Source organism: Heptranchias perlo, chromosome 25, assembly GCF_035084215.1.
Source record: "Heptranchias perlo isolate sHepPer1 chromosome 25, sHepPer1.hap1, whole genome shotgun sequence".
Taxonomy (NCBI): domain Eukaryota; kingdom Metazoa; phylum Chordata; class Chondrichthyes; order Hexanchiformes; family Hexanchidae; genus Heptranchias; species Heptranchias perlo.
This window is the reverse complement of record NC_090349.1, coordinates 27219684-27244451: the sequence shown is the minus strand read 5'-3', so window position 1 is coordinate 27244451 and position 24768 is coordinate 27219684. Positions and strand designations below refer to the sequence as shown.

At 45.2% G+C, this 24768-nt stretch overlaps 1 protein-coding gene across 2 annotated transcripts in view; it reads right to left on the bottom strand.

The window, feature by feature from the left end:
• Nucleotides 1-24768, bottom strand: part of cux2b (cut-like homeobox 2b) — a 220943-nt gene that overhangs the window by 28518 nt on the left and 167657 nt on the right. For both annotated transcript variants that reach the window (XM_068005849.1, XM_068005850.1), the window contains exons 9-13: nucleotides 13298-13346; nucleotides 8264-8455; nucleotides 6381-6439; nucleotides 3051-3099; nucleotides 2687-2789 (exon numbers count right to left, since the gene is read on the bottom strand). In XM_068005849.1, the coding sequence (XP_067861950.1) occupies nucleotides 2687-2789; nucleotides 3051-3099; nucleotides 6381-6439; nucleotides 8264-8455; nucleotides 13298-13346 (452 nt within the window). The remainder of the gene's footprint in view (nucleotides 1-2686; nucleotides 2790-3050; nucleotides 3100-6380; nucleotides 6440-8263; nucleotides 8456-13297; nucleotides 13347-24768) is intronic.

Genomic DNA, 24768 nt, shown 5'->3' with positions numbered 1-24768 from the left:
CCTTCAAAATGGACAGGTATGTCCACATGGGTCTCTGCTGTGAATATGGCAGAAAAAGGCTCCTCCCATAAATGACACGCGTAAGGTTGTAAGTTTCAGTTCAGAGAAGACGTGGTCTAGTGAAGTTTGGATCACCTCACTATACTAAATTCACTTACATCATTGTGATTTCTAAAATCTTACGCTTATAACTGAAAAAAGTAACCTCTTCATAAAACTAGCAGGATACAACATCTACTTTGTATGATCAGCCTCCAAAGTACTATTTTTTTTTGTATAAAATCTTGCTACAAATAGCTTTGTTTTATCAGGATGTTATGGTTAACATTTAAATCCAATCCCACTGATTTGTGAAAAAAATCCCAGTGATTTGAGAGTCATCGAATACATTCCCCAAACATCAGTAAAAATCCCAGAATTACATACAATAAAAACAGAATTTGATTTAATTAATTTATATCCAAGTAATGGAGAAAGAAAGAAAAAGCTAAAGGAAAAAAAGTAATGAAAAAGAAAGACAAAGATCATGCCCATGGCAATATCATTTTCAATAAATACTTTATTACTGCCTTACACTCAAATCTCATTGTCTTAATTTGTTCACTTTAATGTTTATAGTTAGTGGTAAAAATCCCCGACATAAATGGTTGTCCCTAAATATTACCAACTGGTTAACATGCTTAAGCAGGGGAGTTTCCGTTGGTGACTGTACTGAGCAGCTGCTTCTGTACATTAGTCATGCTGTTAGAAATAATGAATTAACACATTATATTAATTAGATTTTGATTTAATTTATATTTGCAGATTATTTTGATTCAAAAATTGACTTTTCCGCGGAATTGATATACTCTAAATGCCTGTTGTGCAGAAAGCTACGGATGAAAATATTGAAGTTAGAAAAAACAGTAAGAATGAGCAATTGTCATGGAAGTACTTTGAAGACTGAAGTAATGTGTCCTTTGTCAATGATGAAAAAAGCCTGATGAGAAAAGTTATCCATTTCTTTATAGACCTTTCCAAGATGGAGTTGAATTTAAACCCTGGTGACTTGCACAGAGTACCCAGTCGTGACTTCAGTTCTGAGTTTCCCCCTCTCCCCATATGGAAGTGCGTAGATGTTCCTTGGCACCTCCACCTGATGGTGTGGAGGAGATGGGGCACTCATTCTGGGCGGAAATCACTTGCAAAAGCATTGAGATAGATATGAAGTAAAGATCTGTGAGGATTAGATATTGAGAAAGGCAGGTGAAGCACAGCAAAGCGTGACAACATGGAGATAAAACAGGAGAGCTGGGTAGAAACAGAAAAAATGCCAGTTGAACAGGAAAAGAATCAAAGCCAACACTATGGAAAAGAGCTTGAGCTGAATAGGGACAATATGTATGTCATAGGACCCAAATTTGCATATTACAAGTGGCCTCACACCTGAAACAGGCAGGTGATCTGGCCACCCAAGTCAGGGTCCTACCCAGAGCGCCAGTGCAAATAGGGTGGTAAGTGACCGGACATCATTTCCAGGCTGCTACCGCTCATTTACACCATTTCCAGGCTGCTACCGCTCATTTACACCATTTCCAGGCTGCTACCGCTCATTTACACCATTTCCAGGCTGCTACCGCTCATTTACACCATTTCCAGGCTGCTACCGCTCATTTACACCATTTCCAGGCTGCTACCGCTCATTTACACCATTTCCAGGCTGCTACCGCTCATTTACACCATTTCCAGGCTGCTACCGCTCATTTACACCATTTCCAGGCTGCTACCGCTCATTTACACCATTTCCAGGCTGCTACCGCTCATTTACACCATTTCCAGGCTGCTACCGCTCATTTACACCATTTCCAGGCTGCTAGCGCCCCATTTACACCAGGCAGTGACCCTAAATGGTTAGAGAAATCACTGGCGCTGATGTTATTGTACGAATGCTTAACACGCTCATAACAAATTCCTCTCTCCAACAGGTTTGGGCTCTCTCCCAATACTCTTCATTCGTACTCATCTCAAAACGCAGCGTCCATTGGCAGACATGCACCTCCTATAATCCAGAATTTATAACATTGCACATGGCATGAATGGGCCAGTATGCTGCAGGATTAATAATAACCCCTTTATCGAGTTAGTTCAGACTGGAGTCCCACGTGTCCCTGTCCTCTTTGATAGGCAGAAAAACACCACCGGTTCAATCCAGACAGTTTTGGCTAAAATACCAGTTGAATATATTGCAATAAATTTAGTGTCACCTTTGGTAGGTTTGTTACCACTCCCACCTCTAGGACTTGCAACACACAGTCTAGGCTGACACTCCAGTGCAGTAATGAGGGAGTACTGCATCTTCGCAAGTGCCATCCTTCCGGTGAGACATTCGAACTGCCTGTTCCAGCTGCTCAGGTGAGCGTCAAACAGCAGTGAGTTGTCATAGTCCAGGCCAACATTCTCCCTCATCCAACACCACCACAAACAGATTAATCAGTCATTCATCTCATTGCATCGAAAGGCAAGGCAGGTTTTATGCTTTGAGGGCTCTTTTGTACTGATATCTGGGATAAGTAATAAAATTTCCCATCTTGTCCTCATCCCTCTTGATTCAGGAGAGCAAAATCGTCAGTGTGGTTGGATTTCTGTAAACGTTTACCAGACACCACATAAAGCCTTAAGAGACTAGAGGACAAAACTGCAATCATACCCATCTCTGCACATGAGTTTGGTTTCTCTTGTAAACATTTCTTCTCAGGTCGAAGGGTCATCTCTTTTTCCGGCAGAGAATCATCTGTGTCTTTTGTTCTGTCCTGGGCAGCAGGAAATAATTATTTCAACTTCAATCTAGTCATCACTCTACACATCCAATGGGATTAGATGATTTCAATAGATTTCAATATGATTATAAAGTTCCTTTGGGAAAATGAATTCTGGTGCTTATTACTGACTGGCTAATTCTAGTGAAATGATGACATGTAGCTCCACATGCAGCTGCTTTTAATCAACCTATAAGGCCTTGAACCACAGATTATGCAGTAATGGTTAAATTAGTTTTAAAGGAAAGCAGTTACCTGGGATGCACAGCCATCTGCAGATACTGGGTTCACTGATTTGAAAATGCTGCAAAAAAAAAATACATTGTAACTGAGTCCCAGTTCATGGTGGTGAACACAGTCCTTATTCTGCATCTTTCACAATCTTCCCCTCACAATTAATTTGGGGCTCATTCTTTGCTTTTCACAAGCACTAGTACAAAGTTCAAAATAAATGCGGGCTGACCAGCTTGAACTTTCAGCATTGGAAATACATTTAAAATTTTGCAAGATAGTCCCATGACTTGGTGTGGTATCCAGTTCAGCAGCAAAGTCAGGCTGAAAGACAGATTTTGCTGATATGGTGCATCCGACTGAAGCCTACAGCACATGAAAACTTCATCACCTGCTCGGACCTCAGGATCAGGGTTTTCAGTAGGAATAGGAGCCCAACAATTGGTCTCAGCTTGTAGGCCGGGGTGGGGGGAGAGGGAGAAGGTGGAGAGGAGGGCAGTGGGGGGGGGGGGGGGGGGGAGGGGGGGGGAGGTGGAGAGGAGGGCAGTGGGGGGGGGGGGGGGGGGGGGAGGTGGAGAGGAGGGCAGTGGGGGGGGGGGGGGGGAGGTGGAGAGGAGGGCAGTGGGGGGGTGGGGTGGGGGGGGGGGGGGGGGAGGTGGAGAGGAGGGCAGTGGGGGGGGGGGGGGGGAGGTGGAGAGGAGGGCAGTGGGGGGGGGGGGGGAGGTGGAGAGGAGGGCAGTGGGGGGGGGGGGGGGGGAGGTGGAGAGGAGGGCAGTGGGGGGGGGGGAGGTGGAGAGGAGGGCAGTGAGGGTGAGGTGGAGAGGAGGGCAGTGGGGGTGAGGTGGAGAGGAGGGCAGTGGGGGGGGAGGTGGAGAGGAGGGCAGTGGGGGGGGAGGTGGAGAGGAGGGCAGTGGGGGGGGGGGAGGTGGAGAGGAGGGCAGTGGGGGGGGGGGAGGTGGAGAGGAGGGCAGTGGGGGGGGGGGGGGGGAGGTGGAGAGGAGGGCAGTGGGGGTGAGGTGGAGAGGAGGGCAGTGGGGGGGGAGGGGAGGTGGAGAGGAGGGCAGTCGGGGGGGGGAGGTGGAGAGGAGGGCAGTCGGGGGGGGGAGGTGGAGAGGAAGGCAGTGGGGGGGGGGGGGGGAGGTGGAGAGTAAGGCAGTGGGGGGGGGGAGGTGGAGAGCAGGGCAGTGGGGGGGGGGGGGGGAGGTGGAGAGGAGGGCAGTGGGGGGGGGGGGGAGGTGGAGAGGAGGGCAGTGGGGGGGGGGGGGGGGGAGGTGGAGAGGAGGGCAGTGGGGGGGGGGGGGGGAGGTGGAGAGGAGGGCAGTGGGGGGGGGGGGAGGTGGAGAGGAGGGCAGTGGGGGGGGGGGGGGGAGGTGGAGAGGAGGGCAGTGGGTGGGGGGGAGGTGGAGAGGAGGGCAGTGGTGGGGGGGGGGGGGTGGAGAGGAGGGCAGTGGGGGGGGTGGGGGGGAGGTGGAGAGGAGGGCAGTGGGGGGGTGGAGAGGAGGGCAGTGGGGGGGGGGGGAGGTGGAGAGGAGGGCAGTGGGGGGGGGGGGGAGGTGGAGAGGAGGGCAGTGGTGGGGGGGGGGGGGGGGTGGAGAGGAGGGCAGTGGGGGGGGGGGGGGGGAGGTGGAGAGGAGGGCAGTGGTGGGGGGGTGGGGGAGGTGGAGAGGAGGGCAGTGGTGGGGAGGTGGAGAGGAGGGCAGTGGTGGGGGGGTGGGGGAGGTGGAGAGGAGGGCAGTGGGGGGGGGGGTGGGGGAGGTGGAGAAGGTGGAGAGGAGGGCAGTGGGGGGGAGAGGTGGAGAGGAGGGCAGTGGGGGGAGGGCGGCAAAGAGAGGGTTGCTGCCCTCCTCCGGCCAGGGTTCCACTGCTGATTACTAACCATCACCCTGCTGGAAAGTGCATCCTGGGTAATGATAGGATCACGCTCAGCTGCGATGCTCACATGGGCAAAGAGTGGACCAACAATCATTGTTTAGGTTCATAGTCAAAGGTTGGCTATTTGAGTGAGGCACTGGAAGGCAGGTGGTGTCTGTGGAACTGTATCCCATGAATTTGCACCTTCAAGAGAAGAGAATATTGGAGTGGTAAAAAACATGAGTGATCAGAAATGATCAAATTGAAGAGAACATTGAGTTTATCTATATGGATAACTCATGAATCTGTACTCTTTCCATTTACCTAACCAGAAGTGTTCCCATGGGTATACTGCTTCAGTTCAGATTGATTTTGTTGTTAAAAAGATTAAACAGTGGCAGCTATAATCAACAGGAAAACAGGTCTTCTGTTAAACAAGCTGAAGCCCAGGATGGGATGGTGGTTTCGCAGGACTGGATACTCATCATCAAGCAGTTACAAGATGCAGGGTCACCCCACTGATGTAACAGCCAATAAGAAGTAAGCCTCGTTAGTCATGTAAGCTAGATTATTTGCTTAGCTTGATTTTTATTATTACAGTTTATTACCTATTTGCCCAATGTGGCATCCATACGACCCTCTCATCAAGAGGCTGAAACAATCTATTCTGAGAGAATCATTTCAAGTAGCTTCAATGCCATTCCTTGGTCAATCAGATAAGCTGCCATATCACCCAAATCTAACCATTTGTTTAGAAACATTTCCAATGCTGCAGATGAAAGTACTGGTTACTTGTTGAGTTGGAACAATGAAACTCTTCTATGGAAGAAAGTGCTTTACTTTGAAACGGGTTTATTAATATTCCATATATTTAGAAGTCTGTCTATAAATGCACATATTGTGGAACTTGTTCTTCTGTTGGGGATTTTGCACCATGAAGAATTTTAGTTTGAGAGATGCTGGTAATACGAAGTTAGACAGAGGCAATTTTTTTTTAAAAAAAGAGGAAACCAGTATAATTTTAATTGCGGAGATATGGAGGGTACAAGAGCCGAGAAACAATGAAGGAGTAGCAAGATGAACCAACAGAGCGGGGAAGAAAGGGAAAACTATGGGCTGGAGCAGAGCTGAAAACAATGAAACATGACAGTGGCAACAGAGGAATGAGCAGAGTTCAGAAGAAATTAGGAACCTGACAAAGTTTTACTCCACCTTGCAAAGTACATTTTATGGATCTGTACATTGCAGCACATGACTAACACTGATGGAACTGAAAGCTGGATATGCATCACATTAGACAATCACTTGCACGACCTGACAACGTATTGCTGATAATCAAAGAAATAGAGAGTGTGACAGTGAGGATTAACATTACATTTTCCATTCCTTATACCCTCAGAAAAACGTCTATTCCACTCTACCCACCCCACATGATCCACATTGCACCTTCAGTACCTTATGATCTTTGATTTAATAGCAATCGTACAAACTTTAAATACATACCTTAATTCTGTTTTAAGTCCCCCATGGTCTAACTGTGCACACAACTTCTTTTCTAATTTCTGAAGAAAGGGACACAATTATCAGTTAGAAAATTATACAGCAGTTAATGTTAGAGTGCACTTCAAATGTCTCTCTGTTCAGAGAGCTCATCTGCAAAATAAAAAAAAAATGAAAAGGGAACTTGGATTATTTCTCGATTCAATTATAGCAAAGGGAGTGGTGTGGTGCCATTGAAAGAATGGAGAGTCGTGGCTGGATAGTCCCTGTGTCTGACGGCAGCCAACAACAGGACCCACAGACAGCAGACCTTGTACCCACCCTATCAACGGGACAGACAAGTGTTAAGTAAGGCAGAAGAAAAGGGATTAAAAAAATACCTACAGCGATGGGGGAAGAATATTTCCTAAATACCTCTGGAAAAAGAAAGTAAAGAAATGTAGGAAAAAAAAACATTATATCGCCCATTCTGAGAAAAGAAAACGAATTTGTGCCCATCATGTTTTCCCTCCCTTTCCTTCCAAGAAGTGCTGGGCCTTTACTCAGCATCTCGAGTTGATGGCACAGTTGAGATTGGAAACTGAGTGGCATCACATCCGGACAATCCATGGCAGTGTTCTGACACATCATGCCACCTTACTATCAATTTATTCTGTGGGTCAGCTTATTTGCTGCTGAAACAATCAGCCATGCTTTTGTTACCTCTAGACTTGACTATTCCAATGCTCTCCTGGCCAGCCTCCCCATCTTCTACCCTCCACAAACTTGAGCGCATCCAAAACCCTGCTGCCCGTATCCTAATTTGCACCAAGTCCCATTCACCCATCACACCCCTGTGCTCGCTGACCTACATTGGCTCCCGATCCGGGAATACCTGGATTTTAAAATTCTGATCCTTGTTTTCAAATCCCTCCGAGGCCTCGCCCCTCCCTATCTCTAGAACCTCCTCCAGCCCTACAACCCTCTGAAATCTCTGCTCTCCTCCAATTCTTGCCTCTTGCGCATCCCCGACTTGAATCGCTCAAACATTGGTGGCCACGCCTTCAGTTACCTTGGGGCTAAGCTCTTTTTAATTCCCTCCCTAAACCTCTCCGCCTCACTACCTCTCCCTCCTCCTTCAAGACCCTCCTTCGGCTTTGGTGTGTCCTGAGGTTGTGAAAAGCGCTATATAAATTCAAGACTTTCTTTAAAACCTACCTCTTTGACCAAGCTGTCCTAGTATTATGTGGCTTGGTGTCCAATTTTGTTTGATAATGCTCCTGTGAAGCGCCTTGGGTGTTTTACTGCGTTAAAGGCGCTATATAAATGCAAGTTGGTGTTTTATTTCAAGTAGAAGTATTTCAGAACAGTGCTTGACATTTTGAAAGGTATGATAAGAACAGCAGAAATTTACAGGAGAGCCTCTACAGCAGTTTCATTGTAAATGTTTTACTCCAACTTACAGTGCTGTAAAAAGTGGAAGTCAAACCAGCCCCGCTCAATTACTTCTCAATGAGACCACATAAGATGAACTCTTACTTGAAATTCATTTAAGCACCAAAGGATATAAATGATGAAATCTGCAAAGTACATTTGGTGGATCTATACAATGCAGCATATAACAGACATTGATGGAACTGAAAGCAGGAGATGCATCACATTAGATGATCACTTGCACAACCTGAGAACATATTGTTGATAATCAGTTAGATTGGCAATAATTTGCCCAGATTGATCTTGTGGTTCACAGCAGCATGTAACACTGTTCACAATGATTTTAGCAGCTATTTGTCATTGATTTACTTGAAACTTGATTTAATGTAAAAACTGTGTTGGATTGTATGAAAATTGGCAAAACTTTTCAGATTTATTACTATGAGCATTATCTTTGATCCAAGTTCCATTACCTCCACAGCTTCAGTCTTTAGTGCTAGTTGCTGCTCCAACTCTGCAACCTGATTTGCTGAACTCTCCTGGAGTTCGTGCAGTGCAGTCTGGAGGTGTTGAATCTCTTTTAGCAGTCGGATAATCTCTCGGTCTTTAGCAATCAGTGCTGCCTCCAGTCTTGAACCAGGGCACATCAAAATGTCTGCTTGATCCTGTGCAAGGGCAGAAAGAAGCTTTTAGGTTTCCAGCGCCTTATACAACAATAACTTGCATTTATGTAGAGCCTTTAACGTGGTAAAATGTCCGAAGGCTATACAAAGTCTCTTTGCCCAACCCTCTTGTGAATTATCGGTAAATCGTGTTAAGAATTATGGATCCGAGCCAAAACCAAGCTTTGCTTTTAAAAGTTTAATTCTGCCACTTTAAAAGGTGAAATTTCACTTTTAGGCTTATCTTATTATATCAGCAACAGAATTTTTCTGCTATAAACTTTAAAAAAAAATTCTGGGAGTAAAAATGAATGGAGAAACACAAAGAGCTCAATTTTAAAACCGAGCCGGGAAGGGGGCGGAGGGGTCAAACTGAGGTCGGGAAGCCCATCAGTATGGGTTTCCCAGACATCCTTACGATTTTGACGCAAGGATGTCTTTTTTTGTTGTTGGTTTCCCGTCCGACTGACCGGCCTGATTGACAGGCTGGCCTCGGTCGGACAGGAGACCAGCCAGGGAGAGGACGTGTTCAGGTAAGTCTGCAGTTAAGTCTTTTTCTGTATGGATTGGGGGGGTGGTGGTGGGGGGGGGGGGAAAGAGAGGCATGGGGGTTCGTGAGTCATGTGGGGATGGGATCGGGGGTCAGTCGCGGGGGCGAGGTTGTGTCAGTATCGTGGGTCATCGCGGGAGTCTGCGATTGTTGAGGGTGAGGATCGGAATGGGGGGGGAGGAACGGGGTCGGAGGATCGGAGTGGGGGGGGGGGATCAGCGTTGGGGGTGGGAGGATTGGAGTGGGGGGGGGGGGGGGGAGGATCGGGGGTCGATGGATCGGGGATCGGAGTTGGGGGGAGGATCGGGGTCGGCGATTGGGGGTTGGGTGTCCACCATCGTTGCGTGGGTCGGTTCAGGTAGGCTTGTTGGGCCTGGGGGAAGCACTCCTGCTCCTCCGGGCCCACAAGCTTTGCCTTTCTAGGTACCTACCTGTTAGTCTCAGGCCTTCTCGCCTCCTTTAACGAGGCGTAAAACAGAAGGCCTGGGAATCCTGGCTCCCCGGGATTGAAAATCGGGAAGTCCAGACAAATGGAGGCCCGAAGCCTCCTTGAAAGATCTTGAGGCCTGACCCGCCTCATGGGAGCGGGTTGGTCGCCCACCCCTCTTCCCACCCTGGTGAAAACTGGAAATGGGTGGGTTGGAGGAAGGTCTGAAACGGTGGCAATTTTCAATGCTCCCCTGCCCCCAACCCACCCGTTTTTCAATGTTGAAATTGAGCCCATAGTGTCCGTAGTGGATTTACTGAATTTCAGGGTTAAGTTTGGGAACACCATTCAGGACATTAAGTTCAGTCAATCATGTAAGCAAACAGACATGCATTGTGTTAAGTAATTCAGACATTAGAGAAAGGGTTTTTGTTAAGACCCAGTTTTGGCATTCATTCCATGGATTGCTTTGATGTGAATGAAATACTGTCACTGATCCCAAGCAGAGTCCATTATTGTCAACATGATTTTTCTGGGTTTACTGGAAATAAAATTATTTTAGTTGTTATCACAGGGCTGTGCTAATTGGCACAGCAACACATTATTAACACATTTTTTTTTAGGTCTCATGAAGAATGCTGATGAAGCTCCGTCTGACTTATTGTCAAGTACATGATGCAAAGTCCTATTGGTTTCAGCTGACAGCCCTGGATCTTTAACCTAAGAATAATGTCCTCATCAGGCAACTTAAGTTTTAAGCACTGTAGTAGAGCCCAATTTTTACAAGAGGCAAACCACTTACAATAACTCCTTTGTAGATTTGCAACAGTTGACAGTTTGTCCACTTCACTGTGTAAATTATCTTATCAAAGCAATTGCATCAAGACAGTTTCTATTCTGTTGGGAGTGTTTCAGGTAAATCTGCAGTACTGAGTACCAAGTGCCAAGATATCTGAAATTACTGAGCTCTAATTTCAGATCAATATACTGCAGGCACCACAAGAAGCAACGCTAGTTATGCACTTTATGGTAGAACACCTACTGTAGGGCCTTACGTACATGAAAAGTTCAGAGTCAAACTAAAGACAATTTAACGCAAAGGATTAACACAGTATGCTATTACTGTGTTTTTAAATCAAATTACTTAATTAGGAACAGATAAATATTAGATATAATTTTCAAGATAGTGCTGTCTATTGTCATACAGATGAAGATACTAGAGCATAATACTGGGACACAAGATTATGACAAATACAGATGAGGAAGGCCATTCTCCTTCGAGAAAGATCCTACAGTTTCCCCCATCACAGCATCTAATTGTTTCTTAAATGATTTCTGGGTTTTTATCTACACTACCCAACCCAGACGTTTATTTCATGTGTTGATCATTCTCTGAGAGAACTTCATGACATCAGTCCTAAATTTGCATTTAACTAGTTTCAAGAGTTGGTTGCTGCTCTGCAACGGGTTGACATGTCGCGAGGGCTGTATGTGTCACCCCCTTTTTTTTTCTGGTGTACTTTACACTCGTCTGTATTAAATTTAATCTATCATTGCTCCACTCATTTACATATTTTGTTCAATTCATTTTATAGTTCCCAAGCCATCCCCGCAGAATCAATCGTCCCTTGTAGTTTGGTGTCATCTCTAAATCTGATCAATTTGCATTGAATTTTCTGAATCCAAGCTTTCAATGCATATTAGAAACACTAGGGGAGTGATTTTAAACCCCAAGAATGGGTGGGTTGGGGGCAAGCGGGAGTTGAAAATAGTTGTTTTTTTGGGTCGCAACCGCAAAATTTTCGGACTTTGCATTCCCAGTGGGGAGCCTGTACTTTTACGCAACGACGTTAAACCTGGAAATAAAGCCGGGTTGCGGTCGCGATGCAAAAAACAACTATTTTCAACTACCACCCGCCCCAACTTGGGGTTTAAAATCACCCCCTAGGGGACCCAAACTGATCTCTGGAGCACCCCCACTCAGGCCTCCTGCAATAACTCTTCTGACATAAATCTTCCCACAAGTACCCGATGCTTTCTACCGGTGAGTTGATTTCTCACTCACTCTGCATTTACTCGGAATCTTCACTGCTTTGAGTTTAACTAGCAGCTTCTCATTGAGGAACTTTGCTAAATGCTTTTTGGAAGTCATTTCGTCAAGAAAGTTGATCAGGTGGCATCTTTCTGTTCTGAATTCACGCTGGCTGCTGTTTACTAAGTTATCATGTAGATAATCCTCATTTACTCCTAATTCCATACCACACCGGCAATCCATGGAGAGCGGCAGGCCAAATGGATGCAGCTGTTTACAGAGTTCAACTGTTTGCGAAGACTCTCTACTTCTCTTTGAATAGCTTCAGCCCTCTGTATTGAGCCCCCGAAACAAAAATATTGAAGAATGAATTCCAACAATAAAATTCACCAACACTAATTGTGATTCTTTATTTCCCAAATTTCCTTACTCCTATTGGTTCCACTTATGAATTATTTAATTTCAGACCAATACTGATAACAAGAAGCAGTGCTAGTGGATAGTTTACAGTAGGCCCAGAACTACAGGGTTTCATGTGCATGAAAAGTTCAAAGGCAATCTAAAACATCAGTCTTAATAGGGCAATATAGAAAAATAAAGAATTCAGCACAGTACGATACTACTGTGCTTTCAAACACTTTCATTTAATTGGGAACAAATAAATTTTACATCTAAGAAAAAAATTATAAAACTGGATTATTTCTGCTTCTTCTACTACTAATGGTGCTATTGAGATTCAATAAATTAACTCCCAGAAGTACAACAGAGTTATTCAAATCAGTTAGTGATCCTTTGAAGACTCTGTCAGTAAAAGTTGTACTTCAGTTACTGCTGTTTATTTGCCAAGAAGTATGGTGGACCTGTTAATATTGAGAGCTTTTTTGAACAAAGTAATTTTACTGTATGAGCTTCTGACTGACTGATGAAATGGACTAAGGTTAATTAAAGGCCAATGACTCACGTGATGTAATGCTGAGCCATACAGACAAGGACGGTCTCAGGCTCCATTGATTGCTCAATGCTGAGTTAGCTGATTCTACCCATGTTGGTGGAGGTGGCACTACAATTAGCCCCATTGCCTTTGGGGTACAGAGGGGACCAAAAAACATCCCTGCTCCCAATCACCATCTAGTGAACTCTGCTGGAAAGTGTTGCATCTGTGGCTATCAGATGAGGGCACAATCAGACTCTGTTGTGAGCCCCCCCCACCATGGGTGGAATAGCTTGCTGGCACTCATTGTCTAGGCTCACATTTGAGGTGAAACACTAGAGGGCTGCTGTTATCCATGGAGCTGCACTTCAGCATGGGTCACACCACCTTCAGAAGTTGAGAGAGAAAATTGCGGTGGGTGGGGTGTGATTATGAGCAGCAGTCCAACTGCAGCCATTAATTATTCTACCACCCGCTCTGAGGTGCATTCCACAGCTCTTTTTGGGCTGAAGGACTGAAGATGTGCTCAGGTTTTCAGCATAAGCTGGTTGCAATTTCATAATAACAGCAATTTCATTTCACGCTAAGTTAATTGAGACACAAGAATTCTCTCACTAATTTCACTAGGCCGGTTTCCAATGTGTATAGAAATATCGCAGCTCTTCGAGAAGCTGTTCAGTAATACACAACATAACATACTCTAATATTTACATCACCAGTTAGTAACTGTAAACACATGTGAAACTAATACATAAAGCTGCATTCTCCAGACGGTCAAAGATTATTGGGATTTTTTTGACAAATCAATAAATTTTGTCACTTGCTAAAGCATTGTGCTTGGTTTTAAGAAATTAAAACTCTTATATGCTTGATATTTCTATAGACTCAGAACAGTTTCTTCCTACCTGATTGGCCTTTTCTAAGTTGGTCATGATCATTCCTACTTCATCTGTCCTGAAATAGATGCAAAACATCAGTGTGACAGGAAATAGTCTATAATCATGTGAACAGTCTACGAAATAGCAATTCACTACTGACTCACACAGTTCATTCAACACCTAAGATACTGTACTTCATAATGGTTTCTAGCCATGCAAATCCATCCATTGTGGCTAGTTTATGTACCTGAAGCATTTTTAAGTAGTTGTATTGTAAAAGATTGTTTTAATTTCTAGAGATCAGATCTTAATACATATGCAGTTAAGCCAATTTGCATGGTGTTGAACATTTCATGAAGACTGCAAGTCAAAATAGTAATGCACTATGCACCATTGGGAATTTCAATTGTATCAATATTATGCCCCAAAGCACCTGGTATCGTATTACCGCGTGTATTAGCAGAGCTGTATTGGTAACAAAGAAAAACGCTGGTTTGACTTGTATTATGACTTAGATGACACTCTACCCAAACGCTAATTGTGGCTGTACACAATAAAGTGGCCATGTACAACACTGTATGTGCCATACATCGGAACCACAAAAATGAAAGCACCTGTATTTATATCCCTGTTACTACAACTCATCTCTCAAATTTGTACAGGAAATGCACAAAAAAGTCAGGAGAATAAACTTGATGGTAAATTCAGCACTTCCAGCAGTGAGCTATGCTTGAAGGGAGTGCAGGTTACAGAGATGGAACTACAACACCAGCTCCAATTCTCTGATCTGCACTCCCTTTGGGCACTGTTGAATTTAACTTTTGATGATTTTTACTGATCCCACCTTTCTTTCGTGGTGACTGAAAGCCACGAATTGAATATCACATCCCTCTCTGCATCAGAGGCTGAATAGTTTACATAATATGGGTGCCATTTCTTGTTGAAGCGCACATACTTGGGTGGTGTGCACTCACAGCTGGATATGCATTGCCATTGGGATGATATATTGACCTATTTACCAGTCTACTGGGATCACCATTTCTCAAGGCAGCTACTCTTCCCTATGATAGCTAACTTCTGGGAGAGAAATGTAGATCTGACTCTACATGGAATTGAGGACAATGTGACCTTTGAGTTATGTTTGAACTTAACTGGTATGCCAAAGACTTCAGGACAAATTCCAACCCTCGCCCACCTCTGGGTGGAAGGTCAGCGTAAATTTGGTGTGGTGGGAACTCTATCTGCCCCAATCTCAGCTGGATTCCCACCTCCATTTCTCTGGAATTGACTGCACTCCCTCTCATGCATAACGTTCCTAGTGCCCGGTGCCACTAAGGTACAATTGACGTATGATGTATTCCCATCATTTGTGCCTAATTACAACGTACCTGCCCATATTTGGGTGAATGTATTGTATGCCTGACATCATGTCCAGCAGGAAATCGCAGAAGTGGTGTCAGGTGATGAGGAGCTAGTAAAATGGCTCCCAGTTCAATTTTCCTCTCCTGCCTACCCCATATCCATCCAAAACCAGATGGATTTACAGAGGAAAATCTGCCCCTTCATTTCTAAACTATTAGATTTGATTCCTGAGGAAAAATGGAACTGATTTTCCTCTCTGTGTGTCTGGATCTATTGGATTGCCTGGGTACAGTGAAATCAAGACAATTGGGTTGGGTGAGCACACATCCCTAAAAGAGACAACCACTAATTTAAATAGACAGAAACGTTAGGCAGGTTGCCTTATGGGTCTGCGCTCCTCCCCGCCAGATTTCCTTGTATTCACTGCAATCCAATAGTACAGGAATAGGAAAATCTGCCCCCAGCTGTCATACCGTCAGTATTTTACTGCTTAATAAAAATCAAATAGCTACAAATGCTGGAAATCTGAAGCAAGAACAGAAAATGCTGAAAACACACAGGTCAGTGCAGAGAGGAGACAAGTTAACATTTCAGGTATGGACCCTTCGTCAGAAGTCAGTGTTATACACCTGACACTTTAGCTTATGTGCTCTCTCCACAGCTGCGTGTTTCTGTTTTTGTTTCAAACTTTTAAAACCTTTGATAGCTTTATGTGGCTGTTTCTTCATTGAATTCCTCTTGTGAAGAACACAGACTATTACCTTTTCTAAAAACAATAGACCAATTAGTTACATTACCCATTTTACATCAGTCTGATTGGTTTCAGCTTCAATTTAGTACTTCACACCTGACTAATCCTTCTGTGCGCTTAGCACATCCATCTGCAGATGTCATAAAGACAATCTCCATGTCTAAATAAGCTCTTAAAGGTGGTGAAGACATATTTAATAAAATGTTTCCCTTTTTTGCAAATGGCTTTTTGCTGCCTTTATAAAAAAAGTTATTTTTCTGTGCTGTTATTGGTTTTGTTTCTTGATAATTTTTTTGGCACAGGACACTGTTGGAATGTTTAAAAAAAATCCCCAGAAAGAGCAGTGTAATTTACAAGAGTTCGGCAGCACAGGAAAACGGTAGAAGATCTGACATGAGAAAGAGCCATTACAATGCAAACATTCACACCAACTTTGTAGCATGCTTGTCATGGCTTGTCATGCCCTGGAGTCCCATGTCTGTTGGCATCAAATCTGGGGGTCGTTTTGGAAAGCACCCTAATTGTATTATTTCATGGTTGAAGTGATATAAATTGAAAGACACAACCACATGGAGATCAGTAGGCACTAGAGCCAGCCTGCCCACACCCATCATTATGGCAGCAACTGTATCTGCAGACCATGGCACACCTATCTGGCAATGACTGAGGACAACTGACCCACATTGCGCCACATCAGCATCAAACCAATTACAGAGCTGTGCCATCAGCTGCAAGGACACCCAGTAGCCAAATTTCAAAGGAGAGGCAGCATTGGTGGCAGGCAAAGTCACCACCACCTGGAACTTTTCTATCCATACTTCCTTCCAGACTGGCATAGGAATCATCTAAAGTATCAGCCAATGTACTTGCCACACACGTATCAAGAAAGTAACTCATACACAGGTCCGTACAACCAACAATTTCATCTCCTTTCCTGCTGATCAGTAACAGGAGCGTGACACAGCTGACCAATGTCACTGCACTGCTGTAAAGTAGAGGGGTCATTGATGGAAGCTATATGGCTGTTCGGGCAGCAGCTTACTGCACCTCCTCTGCCAGCCCTACCGCTTGCACCTTCTCACCTGGGCGTTGTGACTCATCCGATGCTACCTCCTCAAGCTCACTAACTGAATCCTCTGTGGGTGTGTAGCTGTGCTGGTGCTTGCAAATGCTAGTGAGAGGAACACAAGGTGCTGTGTGCAGCTGTATCATCCTCAACCACTGGCAGGCTCCTGTTCCTGGCCTACAAATGACAGATTAGGAACAAATTTCAGGTGGGGCTCCCAAGGCTTATTCAAAGTGGGAATGCACTTCTTAAAGTGAGGTTGCATTCCCTTCTTTAGATTTTGTTGTAACATCGCTGGGCACAATTGTGGTACCAAAAATGAGTCAGAGGGCTGCCCCCAGGTTTTCTGATGCCTTTCCAGCTCTTCTGGTGGAGATCAGGAGGAGGGGAGAGGTATTGTTCACCAGCACCCACAGAAGCATCCACAGGCCACAATTGTGCAGGCCTGGAGAGAGGTGGCTGATAAAGTCAGTGCCAGCAACATCATCCCAGGGACCTGTTTTCAGTTTAGGAAGAGGTTCAAAGACCTCACAAGTGCAGCAAGAGTGAGTACAGTTCTTCATCTCCCTCATCAACACCTGACAACACTTCTTCCATCTCCCCCCCCCCCCCCCCGCACCATTCTCAATAATTCCTTCCCCGTCATCACATCTTTCAGCGTACAGTCACAAGGGCACACTTCAACATCTCTCTCTCATTCCAAACACACTCACCTCTTCCGTTCCTCACCAAACTGCACACTAACACCATCGTCTTCTCACATCCTGGCACTTGCACAACCACCAACTCCTTCCACCACTACTTCCTCACTTCACATTCTAGACACAGCTTTTCATTTAGCACCTCCCCATCCTCATTCTATCTTGCTTCTTCTCCAGCTTTCAACACATGCACTATATGCACAGGCCCTCCGCATCTCCACATCCTTTCAACAGCCACTCACTAACTCTCACCTTCTCTTTCTGCAAGATAGGACAGCGTATGCCACACAGGATAGCAAGATGGGAAGAGGAGTACACAAAATTATAGCCCTCACCCAAATGGAGCATGAAGCCGTGGAGATCAGTGGACCAGGCACATCCAACAGTATTGGGGAAGGAGAGTCTGGCGGCTTACCTCAGCCGGTGTCTGCATAATACTTGTAACCCTTCGTTCACTTCAGCAAGCTTCACAGCTTCAAGCTGCATTCTCAAGATTGCCATCTGCAAATGTCCAGCTTCTCAGTTCCATCCTAACTCTTGTCCCCTTTCTCTTTCCACTAGCTCCTTTTCAGCAACAAGAGCACCTGAAGACGACACCTCGGAGGAGGACAATCCTCCCAAGGATGCACCGTTACGCACTCCATCTATCCCAAGCACCAGCAAAGGCATTGGAATTCCGGGTGGGTTAGATAGTGAGACAGAGTGGTCTGCATATGGTGAAACACCCAGAACGAGTGAGATGCAGCAGGTAATGGTGATAGAGACAGTCCAAGAGATAGCTCGCCGAAGAGCAAGGTCCTCGCCCAGGTTTGCAGAGCAGGACAGAGATGAGGACTTCTGGGGTTCAGCGACGATAAGAAAACTGCTTGCCTAACACAAACAATTGCACCAGGTATTGGAAGACCTGCTATGGAGTTTCCGGTCGGTATGGTGTCATCTTACATGACATTGGCACTCTGTGGTCTACCCTGGAGAATGTGGTCACTACCAGGGACGCTGCTACTGAGCCTTTACAAAAGGAGCCAGTCACCGGCCTTTACAGCTTTGGTAGAAGTTCAAACAACTGCCATGCAGGCTCTGGGCTCCACCTTGGACAGAGTGATGGACCAAATAGATCGGGGCTTTCAAGGAGTCACTTACCTTCTGCAGTCTGCTCTCCCGGAGATCAGTGGAAGTGACGAGCCCCAGCCCCACGGGAGTGGCAGTGGTGTGATGGGAGCAGGACGTGTTGCCCTCTCTCAGGATGTCAGGACGGCTGCTCCTTCGACATCCCCTCAACCAATACTCGCCACGATGCCAGGAGATCAGCTGGGCCAGACTGCCACGGCTACAGCGGAGGGGCAGCAGTCTTTAGCTGAGCCTTCACAGACTCGAGCACCCAGAAGTCACCAGCCACGAGCATCTCAAGGGTCCCATCATGAGCAACAGCAGCCTTCCACCAGCTTTGCTGAAGCCAGTAGGGGAGCATCTCATAGGAATGGGAGAATTAGGAAACCTTATTAGAATGGCGCCAAGGGTTGACACGGGTGAAATGAATGGAAGGCAATTATTATGTTTGCCATTAAATTAATCACCTTTATCACATTTGGCATTTTGGTCTGCAGTGTGGTTTCATAGCAGCTTCTGAGTCACCACTGTCAGTATGTCATTGATTTAGAAGTTGGCTGATTGATTTGAATGTTCTTTAATGCTGATTAAGGGAGTGGTGAAAGATGTAACAAGGACTGTTAATGCAGAAGGACTCTGTGTAAGTTTTGAGGGCAGGGGAGTGAGCAGACTGCCAGAACTGCTGAGGAATTAACTCATCCCTCACATCTCTTGCTGCAAGGTGTTGAAGTGGCACCTCCTTCTCCCTCTGCTGCTGTTGCACCTACCTCCGAATACAGGCCTGTGTATGGTGAGGTTGTGCAGGATGCAGCAAACCACAATGGGGGAGGTTCTGTGCAGCATTTTGTAGACAGCCCCCAGACCTGTCCAGACACCTGAACCTCTGCTTCAGCATCTCTATGGTATGTTCAATACTGATGCTGGCGGTCCCCGGGCTGTGTTGCTCAGGTGTGGTGGGGTTGCTGATGGGCATCGTGAGCCACGTGTGATAGGGCTATCCCTTGTCCCTCAGCGGCCATCATGCCATGTTCCTAGAAGAGTTGAATATTAGGGGGATGGTAGTCTGTTGCAGGATAAATGTATCGTGACAGCTGCCTGGGTACCTTGCACAAACTTGCATCATCCTGCTTCTGTGATCGGACACCACCATGTACGTAGTGAATGTTACTGTTGGATAATCTTACTTTGGCAGCGTGTTTCAGGAGAGCTCTCTCCCCCTGCACCTGTTCCTAGGTTTTGTTGATATTGCACACAGCATTGAGCCTGACTGCCAGACACGCTGCTCTCTGGAGAGGGTACGTTGGACTCACAAACAGGGCAATCCTCTTCTCACTCACCTCCTGCAGCAGCACCTCCACTTTTGCCAGCCATGGAACTGGGTGTCCAGCTGCTGCACTGTTCCATTGCTTGCCCACATATTCTGTTTCCTGCCCCTACGTTTATTTCGGTTGGCGCTGGTTTTTGATGGAAACTCCCTCCCCCTTACAGCCATCGTAAAGGCTGAAAAATCAATTTTAACATATTTAGGGCCAGAGAAATGTTTTGCCCCTCTGAATTTATATCCTTTACATTTTACCAGGAGACCTTTTAATAGCTGGTGACAAACAATTTCCTCCTCCCCTTTAACGAGCTTCGGACCAGGAGCTCAGTATAAACGTTTAAATAGGCCTGAACCTGAAGATTAAACGGGCAGATACAAATCTTGTTCTGTTCCCATCCATTCTGTGATGATGATGGAAAATCTGACCTAAGTGTATTGGAGATCTGAAAACTATAGCCCGTTTCTTGCAATTTTTACAGTGAAAAATGAAACATTTCAACCCAACATGATAATGATGTCTGCAAACAGGAAACTCCGGTTTTGCATGCATTATTCATAGTCATGCTGTAACTGTTAATTAAAATATTTCATTTTACAGCCCAATGTCACACATTAGCATTCACAGCCCCATTTGTTAATAGATGCTCATTAAGTCTCTCAGCACATCCAGTCACACAGACATTAGAAAAACAATCTCCATTCCCAAAGTAATTCAGGAAGTTTGGGCAGTTTCTACAATTTAGTGATTACTAAATGCACTATCTGGAGAAAATGAATACCATGTGAAGGTGCAGCCACTTTCACCAGAGTCAGAAATCTGGCAAAGAACAGAAATATTCTCACCCTAGTATTTTAATGCAGTCACTTTTCAATGAACCATTTTATATCCCCTGCACTGTTTACACCGTTACCTATCGAACTCACTTCATCCATATCTTGCAGGAGCCTCCCTCTCTGCCTTGCACTACCCCCATTTCCCTATCCTTATCTCACACTAGCTCCCTCCCATTACCGTGTCACGCCAGCCTCCCACTATGATTCTCTCTCACTATCCCACCATCACATCACTCTAACCTTCTCGCCCTTAGCTTCATCTAATGCGAGCCTCCCCGATCCTTGACTCAGTATTTTCTTTCTTGGGATTATATTTCTTTTTAAGACAATTCTTCCATCTGCAGTTTTTTGTCTAATTCATTTCTTCACATGAACCTACATTATCCCCTTTACAGAGAGATATCATTAAAAAGATGCTCCTTGAAGGAATAACCTACATACATTCAGGGCAACATATTATTTCTTCTTTCTTTCCCCTTCCTTTTTTTTAAAAATTCGTTCATGGGATGTGGGCATCACTGGCAAGGCCAGCATTTATTGCCCATCCCGAATTGCCCTTGAGAAGGTGGTGATGAGCCGCCGCCTTGAACCGCTGCGGTCCATGTGGTGAAGGTTCTCCCACAGTGCTGTTAGGAAGGGAGTTCCATGATTTTGACCCAGCGACGATGAAGGAACGGCGATATATTTCCAAGTCGGGATGGTGTGTGACTTGGAGGGGAACGTGCAGGTGGTGTTGTTCCCATGTGCCTGCTGCCCTTGTCCTTCTAGGTGGTAGAGGTCGCGAATTTGGGAGGTGCTGTCGAAGAAGCCTTGGCGAGTTGCTGCAGTGCATCCTATGGATGGTACACACTGCAGCCACAGTGCGCCGGTGATGAAGGGATTGAATATTTAGGGTGGTGGATGGGGTGCCAATCAAGCGGGCTGCTTTGTCCTGGATGGTGTCGAGCTTCGAGTGTTGTTGGAGCTGCACTCATCCAGGCAAGTGGAGAGTATTCCAACACAGTCCTGACTTGTGCCTTGTAGATGGTGGAAAGGCTTTGGGGAGTCAGGAGGTGAGTCACTCACCGCAGAATACCCAGCCTCTGACCTGCTCTTGGAGCCACAGTATTTATATGGCTGGTCCAGTTAAGTTTCTGGTCAATGGTGACCCCCAGGATGTTGATGGTGGGGGATTCGGCGATGGTAATGCCGTTGAATGTCAAGGGGAGATGGTTAGACTCTCTCGTTGGAGATAGTCATTGCCTGGCAGTTGTCTGGCGCAAATGTAACTTGCCACTTATCAGCCCAAGCCTGGATGTTGTCCCAGTCTTGCTGCATGTGGGCACAGACTGCTTCATTATCTGAGGGGTTGCGAATGGAACTGAACACTGTGCAATCATCAGCGAACATCCCCATTTCTGACCTTATGATAGAGGGAAGGTCATTGATGAAGCAGCTGAAGATGGTTGGGCCTAGGACACTGCCCTGAGGAACTCCTGCAGCAATGTCCTGGGGCTGAGATGATTGGCCTCCAACATCCACTACCATCTTCCTTTGTGCCAGGTGTGACTCCAGCCACTGGAGAGTTTCCCCCCTGATTCCCATTGACTTCAATTTTACTAGGGCTCCTTGGTGCCACACTCGGTCAAATGCTGCCTTGATGTAAAGGGCAGTTACTCTCACCTCTGGAATTCAGCTCTTTTGTCCATGTTTGTACCAAGGCTGCAATGAGGCCTGGAGCCGAGTGGTCCTGGCGGAACCCAAACTGAGCATTGGTGAGCAGGTTATTGGTGAGTAAGTGCCGCTTGATAGCATTGTCGACGACACCTTCCATCACTTTGCCGATAATTGAGAGTAGACTGATGGGGCGGTAATTGGCCGGATTGGATTTGTCTTGCTTTTTGTGGACAGGACATACCTGGGCAATTTTCCACATTGTCGGGTGGATGCCAGTGTTGTAGCTGTATTGGAACAGTTTGGCTAGAGGCGCGGCTAGTTCTGGAGTACAAGTCTTCAGTACTACAGCCGGGATCTTGTCGGGGCCCATAGCCTTTGCTGTATCCAGTGCACTCAGCTGTTTCTTGATATCACGTGGAGTGAATCGAACTGGCTGAAGACTGGCTTCTGTGTTGGTGGGGATATCAGGAGGAGGCAGAGATGGATCATCCACTCGGCACTTCTGGCTGAAGATGGTTGCAAACGCTTCAGCCTTGTCTTTTGCACTCACGTGCTGGACTCCGCCATCATTGAGCGCCATACTTACTCTGGTTTATGTGTTTTAAATGCAATCAAACACAACCCCCATAAAAAAATGGTGTGTGGAGAGTTCCCAGCTATTCATCCAATTGGAATCAGCACATGCACAATATTCCAAATCCCTTTATCAACACAAGCCTTGTCTGTGGCTCCAGCTATAACTCCATCCATCATGGTGGCTTCATACATTGCCATATAGCTGTGCTAGTTGATATGAAATCCTTTCTGTACTTTTAATACGTTGGTCAGCGCTGTAATCCTTTGTTCTGTATACAGCCCAGGTCCAATACTGCAGTATTAGCTTCTTTTCACTAAAATAATACTGAGTTGTAGTGACCTGTGGTCTCGTTGTCAAGTCAGGCATCCCAGTAGACAATTTTGTTCCTTTTTTTATATACATAAGTGACATTTAATTATAATACGCTGAATATTTCATCCTGAAGTTGGTTATAAATTTCCAACCTCCTCCATAATTAGAACAAGGGATTTGCTGCAGCAAAAAAAAACAATATGCTGAAAATTGCAGGAGCAGTTTTGGGGTGTCTCAGACTGAGTCTCATTGTGTCAGTGTCTCTCTAGCCCTCGCTCCCCACTAGCTTTTCACTCCCCTGTTCTCCTTCAGTCCTGCTGTTCCCTGCTGAATATGAAGATCCACTCCTCGTTCGATTGTAATGATGCCGTGCTCACTCTTTTTCTTCGCATGACTTTTCAGAAACTTAATTCACTAACTATAAGCTGCCTCCGAAACTTTTTAAGCAAAATTGTGCTAATTGAGTAGCAAATCATGCCACATATGGTAAGGGGAGAAATTTGTGGGATTTGTCACAGGATGTTACGCTGCAATAAATCACTAATATATGTGCACAAATCCCACCATTCATTATATGGTGAAGTGCTCATATTTAACAGGGCTCACCCTGCTAATTTCACATTAAACAGCAATTTCAGTTAGAGCTGACAACCATGAATATCATTGTTTGCCATTATGACCCCTTAAGGTCTTAGATTTGTGATGTCTCTCTAAGAGCAGGGTTAAGTTTTTTTTAATTTTGAGATTGCGTTTTTTGATGGTTTTCAAATTTGTATTCCATTAATATTTTCTTGTTTCGCACACAGGCAGAGAATATCAAACAAAAGATCATTTAAAAGAGGACACTGAGGATACAAGAAGCATTGTATAGGGGTAATTCTGCACCCCCAGGAAGAAGGCTCGCAGGGAGCTCAGGTTGTAGATAAGGCTGCAACATTGTAGCCCCGATTCTTGGACCGACGCTCTGTGAGTTCAGCTCCCCACTGGAAGTTTGGGATCGCTTTATTATCTGTTATATTCAGACAGGGAACCCCTATAACGTTTGAGACAATCAGCTATACCTGTAGACAAACTAACAATCAAGGAAAAAATAAACCAATGGTAGTCTATTCTGATATGGATATTATTCAGAGCACCAACATACTGTTATGAGGTTGGAAGATGTGACTTGGCCCTGGTGTTTATGCCTTACAGTGAAATCTGAAGTTCTCTGTTGAAGGACAGCAGACTCACCATGGAAAACCATTCCTGATTACAGAAACATGTGTTCCTAGCTTTTGTAATTAAGAGGGTTCATCCCACTTCCTTTCTTCAGTCTGCACAAACATTCTGTATCTGTCTACCACTGGTTATTTAAAGCAGCTGGACATCTTTGGCAAGCAGAGTGTTGCTTACAAAATGTCACAGGGAAAAAATAATTGAGCTTTCAGTGCAAATTGAGGAAAAGAAATGGTGAAATAGTGACATTGGTTGAATTAAAAAGCAACCACAATGTTCTAATTCAATGAGCTGCTGAGGTATTTAGGCTTTTTTCAAATCTCCGCAGGCTTCACACTAGTCCAAGCACATAATGGAGCACAAACAATCCAACTCCTTCCTCTCCTGATGGAATGCACAAAATCAGCGACGAAGCTATTTTATGGCACCAGTCATATGTAATTCGAATAATAACAGCGTTTAATAAAGAAAATCATTATTTGGGAAGATGAGACAAGTTACACTTGCTCTGTGTTTAAAAATAAACACAAAGAAAAATGTTGACAAAATGCCAAAAAAAAAGTATTTTCACAGCAATACAGCATTTGACTTGT